This window comes from Juglans microcarpa x Juglans regia, chromosome 2D (genome assembly GCF_004785595.1).
Source record: "Juglans microcarpa x Juglans regia isolate MS1-56 chromosome 2D, Jm3101_v1.0, whole genome shotgun sequence".
NCBI classification, from domain to species: Eukaryota; Viridiplantae; Streptophyta; class Magnoliopsida; order Fagales; family Juglandaceae; genus Juglans; species Juglans microcarpa x Juglans regia.
This window is the reverse complement of record NC_054596.1, coordinates 34,606,702-34,624,816: the sequence shown is the minus strand read 5'-3', so window position 1 is coordinate 34,624,816 and position 18,115 is coordinate 34,606,702. Positions and strand designations below refer to the sequence as shown.

Here is an 18,115-nt window from a genome sequence, read left to right as displayed (position 1 = left end):
CCTAAAAATAGCCCGGCAAAACAAAATTTATGGGTGATATCCGTATAGTGAGGTGCGAGGCGGGGCACCCCCTCCTCGCCCCTCGCCCCTTGTCTCGGACCATGCAGAAGGGGGGAAGGGTGGGGGGGTAGTGAGGGGCGGGCCCCGCTAGCAAAATCTGTATAAGAATGGGATGACCCAGGCCGAGCTCAGAAGGACAATGGCCCACAGAGCCCACAAGGAGGAGCAACACGCATGAAGCATTGGGTTAGGACAGGGGGCTTAACACCTCAACTGACCAATGAGTCGTACGCGCAGAGTCAGGGACACCCAAGTCCTCGAGTGCCGACGGTTGGACAAGACTTGGGAGGTATGAGCACCTGACCAAGGTCACACCGCATTAATAAAGGACGGGGGCGAGCACGTCACGATAAAGGCCCAAGGTTGTTAGCAGTCACCACGATTAGGCATGGCTGGCCTATCACCTGGCAGGGAGTTGGTAGAAGGACACAACCTCGGTACGAAGCGACACCACAAACAACCTGACAAGAGACCACCTCCACCATGTATAAATATCACCCCCCCTCGGGGGGAAAACTATCTCGCACATACATTGATTAGAAGCCCACACAAAATCCAAACTGACTTAGGCATTGGAAGAGAAGCCCACCACCTCGAGCCTACATTTATCCCCTTCATTGCAGGATCGGATCAACCCAGAACGGTGGAGTTGCTCAGGCTGTGAAACTCGACATCAACAGTAGCGTCGTCTGTGGGATCTATCCTATAAAAGCATGTCTTTCGCATGTCGGCAATGACACATTCCTAGACTTCGCGAAGAGAAGAGAGTCGCATGATGGAAGTGAGACTCGTCGAACTGGGAGACACGATAAAGAGACTTATGGAAGAGGTGGGAAGCCTCCAGCAAGAAAATGTCGTGTTACAAAGAATTGGTAGGAGGAGTGGAACCCAACCACAATGAACATGTAGAGTCGCGATGCGCACCAGAGGTCATTATGGCCGAAGAAGAAAGGCACAAGATGCACCTTGAGCTCTGGGAGCTTGGGGACAAGTATGCGGAGATGGCTAAGAGAATGGGCACGACGTCATCTGTAAACCAGCTACTCATTAGCACAAACCAACCGTACAGTGCAGAAGTCATGGTTGTCCCTCTCCTGACAAAGTTCAAGGTCCCCAGATGGAAGCGTACGATGGGTCCAGGGACCCGCTAGAACACTTGGAGATGTTCAAGGCCTAGATGACCCTATATAAGCTCTCGGGAGAGGTCACTTGCTGTGCCTTCCCACCGACGCTACGAGGGGCAGTGAGAGCTTGGTTCGGATCCCTACCCTCAGGGTCTATTGACAACTTCTACGAGTTGGCCCGCCTTTTTCTAACATAGTTTATGGCCAACCAGAAGAAGAGACACCCGGCCGCCTATCTCCTGACTATAAAGCAACGTGACTACAAGAACCTAAAGTCGTATCTCCCCTGATTCAATCGAGAGCATATGAACATGGATGACCAAGATGAGAAGACCAGCCTAGCGGCCCTGCTAGGGGGGATCTGGCCGCGGAACCCGTTCATGACAAAGATCACATGAAAGACTCCTGCAACTCTAAGAGAGTTCATGAACCGGGCCGACAGCTTTATCAACGTCGAGGATACCCTCCGGGGATTGACAGCTCCTTAAAGAATTGAGCTGGAACAGGCAGACAAGAAAGCCTCGAGGGCAAAAAGGTAGAAAAAATCGTGAAGGGAACAAGAAAGTTGCGTAGGAGGTCAAACGAAGGAATGAGGCACCCGCTCGGACACTTGGCGGACCACGCGTGCATGCAAGTATGGCCGTATAGGGCGAACACACTCTGAACTCGCGAGAAGGGTCTCAACAGAGTCAGGGGAGCTGCAAGTACTACACCTACCACCAGTCGAACCGGCACCGGACCGAGGACTGCTATACACTGAAACGAAGAATGGAGGAATTAGGGAACATGTTGGAATAGTGGCGTCAAGATGACGATACACCAAGGTAGCGAGCAAATAAACGCCTGAGGCCAAGGAAGAGCGGGAGCCCGAGAAAACAAAAGGCTAAGAGGGGGGACCAAAGGAGTTTACGATACGAAGCCCAGTAAGGGCGATTACCCTGATAGGAGAGATTTGCACAATTGCCAATGGGTATGCTAGAGGTGGGCCCACCTCATCGGCACGACGGGCCCACGCCCGCAGGGCATAGTATAAGGAGGTATTCACGACGGGAAAGGTCGCTGTCGACATCAGGGGACAGATGAAGAAGGCATCCTTCACCCCTATGACAATGCCCTGTTAGTCACCAGACAAGTCGCCAACTTCACGACACGGAGGGTCTTAGTTGACAATGCAACTCAACGGACATCCTGTTCAGGGAGGCTTTTGTCAGAATGCGGATCAATCCAGAGCGGTTGCGCCTAGCCTTGATGCCGCTCAAGGGTTTTATGGGAGACATCATCCAGCCAATGGGAGCCATAACCCTATCCATCCTAGCTAGGAAGGCCCCCAAAACCTCAGCCACAATGGCCGATTTTCTAGTGGTAAAGGCCCCATCCTCATACAACGCGATACAGGGCCGCCTAACCTTGAATAGTTTGAAGGCAATAACATCCCCATACCACCCTAAGATGAATTTCCCTACCAACGCGGGGGTGGGGGAGATCCGAGGCGAACATGTGTTGTGTTGGGAATGTTTCGCACAGGAGTCGAGGCATGACGGTAAGGTAGGTCAGAACTCTTGAAGAAGCACGTGAAACTGCTAGACCGCCCACACCGCCCGCCTTGGCCGAATGGGACGACGAGATCCGAGACGAGCAAGCGCTGCGGTAGGCGAAGCCAAATGAGCCCCTAGAGCTGGTCTCTGTGGACGGGCAAAGGCCTGAGCTCACCGTACATGTGGGAACTAAAATGGCTTCCGAGTTGAGACAAGCCATGAAGCGGCTCCTCTTCGAGCACCAAGATATCTTTGCTTGGGGTCACGAGGAAGTGCCCAGGGTCAATAACTCGATCATCAAGCATGACCTTAGTGTGGACCCTATGGCAAGGAAGGTCAAGCAGAAATGTCGGAGCTTCAGCGTGGAGAAGTACGTAGCCATAGCCAAAGAAGTAGATCACCTCCTCACGACCGATTTCATTAGGGAGGTCCACTACCCCAAATGGTTGTCCAATGTGGTGCTGGTCAAGAAGGCGAGCGGGAAGTGGAGGTTGTACGTCGACTTCACCGACTTGAACAAGGCCCTCCCGAAAGACAACTTCCTTTTACCCCCCATCGACTTAATAGTCGATTCAACGGCAGGCCACCGACGGCTCATGGATGCGTACTTGGGATACAACCAGATTCAGATGAGCTCTGATGATGATGAGAAGACGACTTTCATCACCAACCGGGAACTCTATTGCTATAAGGTCATGCCGTTCAGTTTCAAAAATACTGGTGTAACGTATCAGCGGCTAGTCAACTGAATGTTCAAAAAAAGGATTGACCGGAATATGGAGGTGTACTTAGATGACCTGCTGGTCAAGAGCAACAAACCCGAGCAACATTTATCCGATCTCTAGGAAGCTTTCACGATACTACAACGCCATCAAATGAAACTCATCCCACTGAAGTGCGCCTTTGGGGTGGAGTCGGGAAAATTTTTAGGATTCATGGTCTCCGAGCGAGGAATCGAGGCCAGACTAGAGAAGGTTGAGGCAATAGTAGGAATGCCCCACCCCCGTGCAACCTTCACGACGTACAGAGGCTGCTGGGAGCCACCGAAGTCGAAGTAAAGGCTGATTCCTAGGTAGTTGTCAACCAAATGTTGGGAGAATTTGCCACAAAAGGCAAAAAGTTGAAGAAATACCTCCAACAGGTGCATAAGGAGCGCGACCACTTTCACTACTTACGCATCCAGCAAATCCCGAGAGGAGAAAACCAGAATGTCGACCTGCTAGCAAGGACCACCTCGAGACATAAAGGGCTCCCCTTTCCTGAGCATACAGTGAACCGTACAATCGTGGTCCCAGCCATTGGGATGGTGGTTTCAATTATCTCGTTGGCACCACCCGATTGGGCCATGGACATCATGAAGTTCCTTGATAAAGGCGAGGTCCCAGACTAACAAGAGGAGGCACAGAAGGTCAGGAATGGAGCTGCGTGATTCATGCTGCTATGAGGAATTATGTACAAAAAGGGTTTCTCCGAACCGTTCCTAAGGTGCATCTCGCCACAAGAGGCCCAGTACACCCCAAATAAGGTCGACCGAACACATTTTGTCGCCTAACTACTATTCACAAGTACAACTTCCATAAACAGACAGATCCTACAACAGAAAATAGAGCTACTTGCTTAATGCTAGGGCAAGGTTGGCTCTTCCTCCTTGGGTATCACTCCTAGGTTTATTTCTAAATCAAAATATATGGTTTCAATATCGAAACCATAGCATTAAGCAATTATGACAAGATTGCTAATGAGAAACAATGCTCGTGAATATGTAATGTGCAGTTTCATGTATACAATTTAGTGCATGGCAAGGAATCACTCTTTCAAGCAAAAATACATGTATTCATAAATATGTTGAGGAATCACCCTTTGTGTTAAACATGGCAAGGAATCACCCTCTGAGGAATTATCCTATGCACAAAACTCATTACATATATATAGTTGTACGTGTCGCCAAGGCGATCAATCACCCTTTTCTCTAGCACGTAAGACTCATAACACAAATCACATAGCAGTTCACAGTTATCACACAGATATTCATCACACAGGCATTCGTTGGCTGATGAGCCAACATGGTGTGAGCTGTTTCACCGTTTGAAATCGAAAAATCTCTCCCACCCAATAACATGGTGCAAGTCAACTCACTTGTCCCCAACATAGGTCGACTCTCACACAGAGATATACACGTTGCACTGAGGAACGTCTACACGGCCAACCAACTCAAAAATACCAACACGTGATACGCCTAAAGGATTCTTCATTCTGTCTATCAGGTGAGGCCAATGCGATACCGCCCAACCCCAATCATCCATGGGGACTCTCTGTATCCGCATGAAGCTCGTGAAGACATCTCGTAGGAATGGTCTCATGCCATGATGATCAACACGCGATAGTGTTACTCTCACAGAGATATAGATACTCACATAGAGATAACACCGAAACAAATACATTTAAATATCAGAAAACACTAAGTAAAATTTTCTTTAACATAATGGGAGAAACATTTATTATTTCATGATCAGAAATGGAGAGATTACAAAGTATGCATATGCCTAAATTCCATAAAATCCTCACACAACATTTACCCTCATTCCTCGGTACTGTCTTAGAAGCTAACATACCTCACAATCTTAGAATTATGGCGGCGTTGCGCTACTCATTTGTTTATCTCCTTTGAAGTCACTAACTTTCTTCAAAGAATATGAGTCCAATGGCTCTCAGGTATTTATGATCTCAAAAGTGAGATTTTGGTTTTTACCTTAAACCTTTTACAGCACAAGTGCATCAATATGTCCTGACATCCTTCTGACTCCATATGTGATTGAATAAGAGTCTTTTAGTCTCGATTGTCCCACTACAAGATGACAGAGACAAACTGGCAAGGCATGGTCTGCACGTCCTAACAGTCTGCCTTATGTTCAATCCTTAGTCTCTTTCCAGCATAGGGCCTCCCAAGTAGTATTAGACCATAACTCTAGGTTTAGACGATATGATCCGCCAGGTTGCAATCCTTTCAGTAGACCCACTCCGAATGTGACTTTTTAGATGGAGTGTGAGCTACTGCATACAACATTGGCACCTTCTGAGCGTTTCCGTGTAAATCCTGGAAAGCTCGTATATGTCAACAATGGTCTTGTCCCTGATCATTACTTGCCTTCAGCTCGTTCTTCGCCTTTGTACGCTAGGTGACTTTTTAGAATCAGGAGTCTCTTCAACTTCTCGTTCTCGCCTAGGTGCTCGCTTGCCCTTATGTTGGACTCACTGTTCTTAATGTCGTACCGTACCAGCCGGTACGACCGATATTTGCCGTACCGACCCAATGGCCGGTACATGTATTATATATGTTTCGTACCGGCCTATATTTCGGCATGTACTAGCCGATATTTCGGCCTTTAAATTTTTTTTTTGATTTTTTCAAACTACAAGCTTATTTTTTGACCCCCAATTCAGACTAGATTATTTATAATTTATATATATATATGTATTTATATATAATTTATTCATATATAGACTATTATTTTGGAATATAATTTTTATATATATTTATATATATAATTTATTCATATATCGACTATCTCGAAACAGTACATGTAACGGTACCTGTACCGAAATATTTCGTTCCAGTGCCTTGACTGGTACGACATCCAGTAAGGTATTCAAAACATTAGTTGGACTAGCTACAATCTCTACAAACCATCACTACCTTGTTTTCCACCTAAATCGAGGAATGATCATTTTTACCTTCCACTCGACAAGGAAAAACTCTCTTCTTCACCTTCCTTTCTGCTCCTACATGGTGGTCTACCCTCTTTTGCTGACGCGGTCCTCACAGAGAGAAATTAAGATTATCAGGTCTGATAGAGGAGGTGAATACTCTTCCAATCAATTAGTTTAATATTGTGAGGAGAATGATATTATATATAAGAAAACTCCTCGATGTTCTCCTCATTCCAATAGTGTCGCTGAAAAGAAAAATAAAACCTTGGTAGATATGGTCAAATGCATACTCTCTAGTTCTGGCCTATCCGAGCAGTGGTAGGGGGAAGCAATACTTACATCTTGTTTTATTTTTGATAGAGTACTATTTAAGGGATCTAATAAGACACCATATGAACTCTGGAAGGGTATAATGCTCGGCATTAATTTCTTTAGTGTTTGTGATTGCCTTACGAAGGTTAATGTTCTAAAAGTCAAGAAAAGGAAACTAGGTCCCAACACAGTAGATGCAATATTCATTGGATATGCTAGACATAATTCTACATTTAAGTTTTTAATTATCAAATCAGAAGTCCAAGATATTGATCCCAACACCATCATAGAGTCTAGGGATGCAACATTCTTTGAAGATACTTTTCCTTTCAAAACCAAAGTAGAAAGATCTTTGACTACATTAAGTTTTCCTTACCCCAGTAGTCAATGTATCATTTTATCTAATCCTAAGAGTTTATTTGGATTAGAAAATGAACTTGGAATAGGTAAACAAGTGAGAAAGGAAAAAGACTTTGGACATGATGTTTATACTTATTTTGTGGAGGAAGAACCTTTGACTTTCAAGAATGTCATACTTTCCATTAATTCAGCATTTTGGAAAGAAGAGGTAAATAATGAGATAGAATATCTTAAGACTAATGGCACATGGTACTTATGTGATCTTTATCTTGGATGTAAATGGATCTTTAAACAAAAATTGAAACTTGATGGTACTATTGATAAATTTAAAACTCAGCTGGTTGCAAAGAGCTTTACACAAAGAGTGTGTATCGATTATTTTGATATGTAATTCTCCGCTTAATAGAATAACCACAATTCGTATTAAAGGCGTAAAGACCTTTTTTCTTAATGGCGATCTAGAATAAGAGATGGACCAGCCAGTGGATTTTGTGGTTCTAGGACAAGAAAGAAAAGTTAGTAGACTTCTTTAATCTCTCTATGGTTTAAAGCAAGCCCCTAAACAATGGCACCAAAAGTTTGATAAAATAATTTTATCTTATGATTTTAAGATAAATGAATGTGATAAGTGTTTATACACTAAAATAGTTTATGGTGCATGTGTAATGCTATGTCTTTATGTTGATGACATTCTTGTCTTTCGTACCCATATAGATATTGTTCTTGATGTTAAAAAAAATCTATCTAAGAAATTTGACATGAAAGATATGGAAGAGGCACAAGTAATTCTTGGTATTAAATTAATGAGATCTCATAATGGTATTAGCATAAATCAATTTCATTATATTGAAAAGATTTTTAAGAAGTTTGACAGATGTAAATGCAAACCTGCTAATACTCCTCTTGTTCCTCGTTTGCATTTAAGTAAGAATTTTGAAAATCTTGTGTCACAACTGAGATATTCTCAAATTATTAGTATGTTGTTGGACATTTCTAACTTTCCTGGACTTGGTATTTCATATGTTGTGATTAGACTTAACAGATTCACTACCAGGCATGATGATTCTCATTAGAAGGCATTGGATATCATTCTTAGATATTTGAAAGGAACCATGACTTATGATATCCATTATTCTGGACATCTTACTATATTAGAAGCATACAATTATGCTAGTTGAATAACTGACACAGTAGATCGTCAGGAAACGAGTGAATATATTTTTACTCTTGGTGGAGCAACTATGGCTTGGAGATCTTTAAGCAAAGTGTGATTTCACAGTCTACTATAGATGCTGAATTTAAAAATAATAGTCTTACATACTACCGGACATGAGATAGAGTGGCTTAAGAACTTATCAGAAATTTCACTAGTTAAAAGCCAATGCAAACTATTTATATTCTTTGTGAAAATTAGGCTATAATAAATGTTTGTAATAATAAACACTTCAATCATAAGAGGAGACATTTGAGTATCATACATTCTACTACAAGGTTCACCTGATAAATAATGGATACCTGACTTTAGAATATGTAAAATCCTAAGATAATCTTACATATCTTTTGACAAAATGAATGGCAAAGTCTAAGGTTATACATACATCAAGGGAGATGGGACTAAGCCCATTAATTAGGTCAATGGTAGTGGCAACCCAACCTTCCTAACTAGAGATTTCAAGAAGAAAATTCAATGGAAAGAACAAGCTACTTGAATGACTAGAGAATACAATTAAAATATTACTATTGGTTTATCCATAGGGTGTGAATACTAAAAATGCAATGACAAAAGAAAAAGCAAAATGCTTTGAATGAGTCCAAGATTAAGGCGATGTATTCAATTGCATGTACCCTCAAAGGATTCACCTATGTGAGTGTGGTTGTGGGGCTGCGGTTTATGATAATTGGGTTATTCCCTAGAGCGCTCATAAATCCAAGATACGGTATACGACCTTTATGCACCACCTTGATAGGAATCTGATATATGTCATATTATGTGTGTGGTGTATAGAAGCCCGAGTTAAAAGATTCGGGTTCAAGACTTGGTTTATCATGGATCTTTCAGATAGAAACACACTAACACTAGGTAGATGTTTATATTATGTGGGGGATTGTTGGTTTTTTTTTTTTTATTATTATTATATATATATACACACACAGGGGTGGGGGGTTTGAACATGGTTCTCCCATTTGGAGACCAGGTCTTGTGCCATCTTGTCCAAAAGACCTTGACAGAAAATGAGGTTAAAGAAAACGAACATTTTTGTATCTTGAGAGTAAACTGTTAAGAATCTTATTGCATGTTAAGATTTGAAGGCGACAAAATCTACTCCAAGAAAATCGTCCATCACAACATGTCTTAACACTGGGTTCTCTCTTTCTAATTTCTTCTTGTCATTTTATTTTATTCTTTGGTTTATAAAGCATTTGCACATATACATTTTAGGAAAATTCTATAAACCACACTACTATCTCACTTTCATCACATTATGTAAGATGTGTCACATTTATCACTATGGGATGATCCTTTATTAGATGATTATTTATCATCTAATGATGATAAATATGTCACATCTTACATAGTGAGATAAAAGTAAGATGAGAATGTGGTGTATAGCATTACTCAAAAGTTCTGTTGATGGGATTGATGGATATGTGACCAAAGGATTAAAACAACTTAAGTTAAGAGTATGGGGATGAAAAAAAAAATCATAATTAAACATCAAGGAGTAACTGGCTAACGGTGAAATCACATGAACAATTTTAACATTTAACCAATAAATGAATGAATCCATCCCATGAAAAGATACCTGATGTAAGTCCAACCCTTTCTAGAGAATCAAGAAGAAATATATTAGCAAAATGTAAGAAAAGATTCATGAAATATGTCCCAAGTTGTCTGAATAAATGATTTGATTGGAAGTAAGCTGGATATTTTGGATAAAAGAAATAATATATACAAATTTTAAATATGGGACTCGCGTTTTAATAAAAGATTTGTACAAAATTTATATATTTAAGACTTGTAACTAATATTATTTTTTGAATTACTAAGGAGTGATGGTGGGCTGATGACCCGGCCCATGATCAGATATTCAGCCCACAGACTCTCATTCATATTCGGGCGTAAACGCCTCTCGACGGAAAAAAAAAAGGCACACCGCACACTGGACAAGATACACGCATGTCTCCCCCAAGAATTCTGCTCTGTGGCGACGTTCTTGGCCGCCTCGACCAGCTCTTCAAGCGCGTCTCATCGGTATCTTTCTAGCTCACTGGGCATATAGGAATGCATGTGTATTCCTAGGTTTTTTCTTTTTCTTTTTATTTTGACTCATTGCACCGAGTTCACTCATCTTAGGTCAACAAATCGGCGGGCCCTTTCGATGCCCTGCTTTGCGTGGGACAGTTCTTTCCAGACTCGCCGGACCGGCTGGACGAGCTCATGGAATACATCGAAGGCCGGTCCCAAGTCCCTCTCCCCACCTACTTCATCGGTGACTTCGGTGTCGGTGCGGCTAAGCCCCTATTAGCGGCTTCCAAGGACTTGGCTAACCAAGGGTTCAAGATGGACGGCCTTAAGCTTTGCGAGAATCTGTTCTGGTTGAAAGGCAGTGGCAAGTTCACTCTCCATGGTATGCTTCCTATTTTGCTATTGTATGATTTTTTTTTTCTTTTTTTTTTTATTTGAAGAATTTAGTTGCTAATTTCATTAAGCTACGTAGTTGCAGTTGTACTCTAATTGTGAACTTATCAAATTAGTCCATATTTTAGCTTTATTGAGGTCACAAATTCAATTTTATACTGCTTGCTCATTTAGCAACCAAAAAAGTGTTTTTTTTCTCGAGTTTTTTTTGTTTAGTATTGTTAGTGGCCAAAAGAATATTAGATTGACGTAAGTTAGATGGAAAAACGTTATGATATAAAAATTAATTCGTTCCCGTTGGAAATGAGTTGTCCCTGCTTTGGTCAGTTGAACTAGTTCCGTTGATTACGTGCTACATTTCGCCAGTGTGGATTGGAATGAAAAGCTAATAACCTGTGTATTTTTTACAATCTCATCATGTTGAGATTCTCATTTGAACATCTGGCTGACTTCCAAATCACATGGTCCTTTTCGAGGACAAATGTTGATCCTTTTTTTTTTTTTTTTTTTTTGATTATTTATGAATTTAATCACTATAGTCAACTGATTTCCATGCCTCATTTATAGGTTTATCTGTGGCATATTTATCTGGTAAGCGTTTGTCAGATGGTCAACAGTTTGGAACGTTTACTCAGGATGATGTCGACGTGTTGCGAGCTATAGCTGAGGAACCTGGAATTGTGGACTTGTTCCTAACATATCCTTGGTCTGCTGTGAACGAGAACTTTTCTGTAGTTCATTGTTTTATATGTAATGCTAAATGCTACTTGCTGGGTTTCTACTGTGTGGTCTGTTTGGTTGACTTCTTTAATTAGTTACCACTAATGAATGGCCAAGCGGAGTTACAAATAGAGCAGCCACATCTGATCTTCCCCATGGATTCTCAGATTCATTTGGTGGTGAGTCGATCATTGCAGAACTAGTAGCAGAGATAAAACCACGGTATGCGATACTTGGGGATTCCTGCATGGGTCGTTTTCCATAAATGTAGAACAAAACTTGGTTGTTCCCAATTGTATTGAAAAAACTTCTCTTTGGAATGTGTATCCTAGCATGTTGTATGTTGCCTCAACCGTTTTCTGGCCCTTATAGAACATGTGATAACCTTTTACTTTGTATTGAAGAAAGTTTAAATGTTGGTTTTACAATTGAAGTCTATCTTCTGTGATAGCTATCACATTGCTGGTACTAAAGGCATATTCTATGCTCGTGAACCTTACTCTAACGTGGATGCTGTGCATGCGACCCGCTTCTTGGGTCTTGCTTCTGTTGGGAATAAAGATAAACAGGTCTGTTTTTCTCATTGTAATTTTTGGAAGCATTCATTAACTTTTTAGCTGTAATTTAATGGTTTTAAAATGTTCCGAGTTGTTAATTTGACCCTTTTCAACCTCAAAATTTAATTAAATACTAGTTACTGTTTTATTAATGCTGGAAATTTCAGGTAAGGTTTTTTCTTTTCTTTTCTTTTTGTTAAAAGAGATTGCTATGGGATTGTCTATGATATCAGAGGAACCACTTGACTACTGCATAGGCTAATTTTTAAGATCACTTGCATTTATACCTAATTTTTGAGTTATACTTGCTGCACTTTAAAAATTGCTTCAACTCATAATATCTTGGAACTGTTTTATGCATGTGATGTTCTCTCTTGCAAGAAATATCCTTTATTGGTCTTTTCCTGACTTTCTGCTTTTAGATATAGGTTTTAGGCATTGCATAACTATTTGTCTGGAACTTGCTCCACAGAAATTTATTCATGCGATTTCTCCTACTCCAGCCTCTACCATGTCAGCTGTTGAGCTTAGCATGAAGTCCTCAAACACTACGTTGTGTCCATATGCATATTCAGAGCATTCAATTCAAGCCAACGAAGCCACAAAAAGGCCTAGTGATAGTGTTTATGACTCACAATACTGGAGATATGATGTCTCTCAAAAACGGCAGAAATCTGGAGCTGGAGACAGCGAGAAGCTATGTTTTAAATATGTATCTTCTGGGTCTTGTCCACGAGGGGAAAAATGCAACTTTCAACATGATAGTGCTGCAAGGGAACAATATCGGAGAGGTGTTTGTTTTGATTTTATTAACAAAGGGAAATGTGAAAGGGGTCCAAATTGCAACTTCAAGCACAGTTTGCAGGATGAAGGTGATTCTCATAGGAAACAAGGATCTGAAAATGCTAGCACTAATAGGTTGGTGTCTGATTGATGTAATAATTACATATCTTAGCCTTTTGTTCTGTGAAGATGTTTGGATCATTATTTGTTCATAGTGAAAACTGACTGGCTTCTTGTTTTTAAGATAGATAAATCTTATATTATGTCATATACATGTACATATGCACTTTTGATGACTCCCAATATTTAGTTTTATAATTCTTTCTTATAACATGATCTAGTCTTGTATGCTCACTTTGATTTCAATGGAGTTACAGGTCGAAGGAGTGCTGGTTTTGTTTGTCAAGTCCCAATATAGAGTCACATTTAATCGTCAGCATAGGAGAGCATTCCTATTGTGCTCTGGCTAAAGGTCCACTTGTTCAAGACCATGTTCTAATAATACCTATCGAGCATTTGCCTAATAGCATTTTGCTACCCCCAGAATGCGAAAGTGAGGTTCATAGATTCCAGAATAGTCTCAAGAAGTATCATAAGCATCGAGGGAAATCAGTTGTTTTCTTTGAGTGGGTTTCAAAACGTAGTACTCATGCTAATCTTCAGGTACAGAAATCTCTTGTATAAGTCTTTTTATTAGATGCATATTGTGTTAATACTTGGGAATTGCTGACAATCACACACTGATTCCCCCCATTTTTGCATTTAAGTAAAGGTGCTCTTGTTCTTTCTATTCCTCAGCCTGAAGAATATGAACTTTGTATTGTATTTTTTTTTCTTCATATCTCATCATGGGAATATTACTTATTCCATATGAAACTTTGTGTAGGCTATTCCTATTCCATCATCCAGGGCAGCTGCTGTTCAAGATATATTTAACTTAGCTGCTGAAAAGTTGGGCTTTAAATTTGTGGCCTTGAAAAGTAAGTTTCTTGTTCAAGTGTGTAGTTGAAGTTTGTTACATCAAATTGCTTATGAAGACTGCCCTGGGTCATTTAAATCACCCATATGCCCGAGTTTTCTGCCACAACCTTGTTTGCCACCCGTGTCCCAATGCATTGTTTACTGATGATGCAGCTGTTTATGTACCCACATTTGTGTGTATATAACAAAAATATATGACAACCGTCAAATTTTGAGTTCTCATTCCCTCCCCCACTCCACAAAAAAAAAAGGAATCTGAATTTCTTTCATGTCCTGGTGCCTCTGGTACCTATGCATATTGCCTTTTCCTCAAAACTTCTGTTGACTGCACCTTGGCCCCTATTTTTTTTTGGGGGGGGTGTTCCTTGTACATGCAGTTTTGAGCCACATCAACTACTTGTCTTCCACTGTATCTTAATTCTGTTATTCCCTTGATTCAGGGGATGAGAATTCCAGTGGAAGAAAATTGTTGAGGACACAGTTTGATAAGGATTTTAGCTTCTTCTATGTTGAGCTCCCTGATGGCAAAATATTGTCACATTTGGTTGACGAAAACGAGAGATTTCCTGCTCAATTTGGACGTGAGGTAAGCTACCTAGTATCAGTATTGTTTATTGGTCTGAAATATACATAATTTTTCTTCTATATTCCTCAAAATGTGGGATTAATGAACTCGTGCAGTATGTACAATAAGTAGGCATGCCCTAGTGTGTTCGCAATATCACCTAGATGTGTGTGGTGCTAGCAGCCAGGGGAAGCTAGATGAACTTCAGCCACCATTGTTTGACATTTTGGCTAATAAATTTCTTTATTTACATTATATGTAATTTTGGTGAATTGGCTACTCACATCATAATGGTGCTTGAGACTTGAGGGTAACTAAGAGATGAATCAGATGTCTATATTTTTGTAACAACAGTCAAGTTTTGTGCTGCTTTCTTCATTCTCTAGAACAACTGTCGAGTTTTGTATTTCTTTCTTCGTTCTCTAGTGATACTACAGCCAAAGACCTTTTAATATGCAAGTCAGGTTTATTTTGATTTCTAGATGCATCGAGGAAATAATATATGTATCAAATGATTCATCTCACTTTTTATGCTGTGGTTGATCTTTGCTAGTAGTCACAAAAATTGGGAGGAGAGAGAGGGGGAGGGGAGGAATATAGTTGATTTATCTTGTAATCATTAAGTTTTGTTGTGGTGTGGCTATTACTTAATTATTTCTTCTTTTGGTCAAATAAGGAAGTGGGTCCTGGCAAGATTTTATTTTCAGGAAGTAAGCTTAAATATTGCTTGAAACTTAGATGGAACATGATCTTCAGAGTTTTTTATTGTTTATTTTTTATTGGCACTGGGTGTCCGGAAACAAAGTCTTGACTAATCTCGGGGGTGCACATGCCCTCAGGTAGGAGTTTTCTGCAAGTGCACCTCAGGTAATTCAAGGGAAATTCCCCAGTCCGATGGCCTCTAGAAACTGTTTACACCTAAGGATTCGATCTTTAGACCTAGAGTGAGCATACCACTGAGACCAAAGCTCTTACCACTTGAGCCAACCTCTAGGGGTTAGAATTATAATATGATATTTAATTACCTCTGATATAAGACAAAATCAGCTACCTGTGATATATTTTTACCTATGATCTTCAGAAATCACCATAGTTTCTAGGATTGCCAGAAATTGATGCTGGTGCTCAAGTCTTTCTTCCTTGATACCCTATTTCATTGTATTGTAGCCCAAAATGGTGCTTTTTTAATATATATTTCTACTTTTCAAGATTATTAGCACTTTTCCTTTTGTTAGTTAGGTTGACCTCTTGTATACTTCCTATGGGCTGGGGTGACGCTGTGTTTCATCTCATTAAAATTTACTTATATGCATGAAAAAAAAATTATAAAATGATATATGACAACATCATGTAATCAGATGGGGACGCCTGTGTGTCAGGTTCCTTACTCTTTACAAGCTGCAGAGTTATTCCCCGCATTTTTTAATATTTGAGTAATTTTAGACTTTCTTACCTGTGTTGGTTGAATGGTCTTAATGAGTAATATGCTGTTTGCATTCAAGATACTGAAGTACAATACTTTTCAACTTATCTGTTTATTATAAAATGTTAAGAGTGGAGAGCTCGTGCAGATCAATATAACGCACATTTTATCAGAATTTCTTTGGTTTAAGTGCAAAAGGCCCTTCCATTCCCCATTCCCATCTCAACCTCAAGTAATGTATCTAATTGGCCAAACAATGGTTATCATTTTCAAATAGGAGTGGAATGTACGAATGCATCCATTCTCATGGGTGATGGAACTGTCTTGGAAAGCCTCATGAAATGTTAATGGGCATGATGTGTTGCAGGTTTTGGCAGGCTTGCTGAACATGGCAGATAGGGCCGATTGGAGGAATTGTGCACATAGCAAAGAAGAGGAAACAAAGATGGCAGAAGATTTCAAGAGGGGATTTCAAGAATTTGATCCAAATAAGTGATTTCCCAGTAACAGAAGCCAGAACTGAGACAGCATCCATTGTATTGTAACTGCCATTTACCTCTAAGATTCTTTATAAGTTTGTGGCAGATGTTATCTGCCTGCCTTAAAAAGGTACTTGTTTACTTCATTATTTTACATCAACAGAGCACTTAGGTCGATAGATAACATTGATTTCTCATCTGAACAGTGCGAAGGTGATTTTTGTGGTGTCCTACATGGAAGAACACACCTGCTTAAATGCACACTGCACCTTGAATCAAGTGGTGTCAAGAGGTATCCTCAACATTGATTTTGTTTTAAGTTGAAGAGGAGATGAGAGAAGTCAATGCACTAATGTCTAAAATGTGGGGAATGTTGTTATATCGGCTTTTAGTTTTCACATTTGGAGTTCAGATGTCTGCTGCATATTTACAAATACCACATGTAGTCTTATCCCATCAGCTGATGTTGTTCTAACTGCTGTAACTTAAACTCGGAAATAGCAATTATTTCTGCATCTATGTTTCTACCTCTCTACCAACCATTACCTCATCCTTCCAAATTAGTTACGGAGGCAAATTGACTTCGAAATTTTCATAAGGGATTGAGAAGTTGCACAAAAAATATGATTATTTTTGGGGCCAAGTAAATAGTGAAATTGTGATCAGATGTTGTTTTCTTTGTTGCAATGATTTCAATCTTTGACATTATCCAGGTCTGACTTGGATGACCGAAATTATTGCAACACCGTTTCTGCTTCGTCCGGCCGGGCTCCACCAGAAATAGGAGGTCTCAATGTTCACACCTGCACGGTCATGGGAATCATAATGATACCTATCTCTTGATAGGTTCCTTGAGAGTTAGGTTTGGTGGGAGCCCTGACCCAAAAGAAACAAGAGTTAGAAAAAACAAAAACAAAAACAAAAAGGAATTGATTTGATAGGAACCAATCTAGCAGCTGTGGGGAAGATTCATTCAAAGGACGTCTCTTTTCAGCCTTAACAAAGGCAAACAAAGCAATAAAGAGATAAAAAAAAAAAAAAAAAAGAGGAAGCCATATGCGAATAATGGAGCGGAAGTGCCAATTGCATATTTGCACGTGGCCGGACAGAAGGGGTTGCAAACTTTCTTAGGATGGTCCCTTGCCTCGTTAATTAAGGTTTCTTTTCTTTTTCTCAGGCAGGCAGGTAGATTAGATCAGTGGCCTTTGCCCTCGGTTGTTGGTCCTATTACAGTAAAAGCTACATGTGAAAAGCTTTAATAGTTTCATCTGCTAGTTACCAAGATAATACGTGATAGAATACTACCCAAAATGATACCTCACTTGAATTTTTTTGCCTGATGATAAAAGGAATAAAACTGGAAGGAGAGAAATGGGGTTGCACGAAGTATCCATCACAATCTATTCTAGAGGACTCTCTTGTCTCATATCTCACGTGCTCACTAATAACCAATTTTTTTTTTTTTTTTTTTGGTTCAATTTGTGGGGCTAGCCCATGTGAGACAAGTATAAGGTTCTCTCCTCAATCCAATGGTCCAAACCATAAAATTTTTCTATATAGGAGGTGTTTTTTATTTTTTTTTTGTTTTTTGGTTTGTCCATATCCACGTGATGTTTCGTCATTGTCGGATTTGATTAGATGACAAAAGACATATTCACGGATGGTCTTTGCTGTAATATCCTTTTAAAAAAAATCATGGTGTTACTTTTACTTGTACTAAGTTTTGCTTTACTTTTAGTGTTGAGCCCCAAAGAGTTGATTTTGCTGAGGGATAAATCATTGTAGGAGTGAGATGCATGAATGGTCTTAGCTAGTGCGCCTCGCTTTGTAATCCAACATCTTTTATCGTTTTTTTATGAGTGGCTAAT

At 40.1% G+C, this 18,115-nt stretch overlaps 1 protein-coding gene across 1 annotated transcript; it reads left to right on the top strand.

Moving 5' to 3' along the window:
- The first annotated feature begins 10,224 nt into the window (after nucleotides 1-10,224).
- Nucleotides 10,225-16,762, top strand: LOC121250491 (zinc finger CCCH domain-containing protein 64). The gene is made up of 11 exons (XM_041149623.1): nucleotides 10,225-10,352; nucleotides 10,455-10,728; nucleotides 11,307-11,436; nucleotides 11,562-11,681; nucleotides 11,911-12,028; nucleotides 12,489-12,934; nucleotides 13,177-13,462; nucleotides 13,686-13,779; nucleotides 14,221-14,366; nucleotides 16,136-16,377; nucleotides 16,454-16,762. The coding sequence occupies exons 1-10, from the start codon at nucleotides 10,278-10,280 to the stop codon at nucleotides 16,262-16,264; spliced, it is 1,818 nt and encodes a 605-aa protein (XP_041005557.1). The 5' UTR covers nucleotides 10,225-10,277; the 3' UTR covers nucleotides 16,265-16,377; nucleotides 16,454-16,762.
- Nucleotides 16,763-18,115: the final 1,353 nt, after the last annotated feature.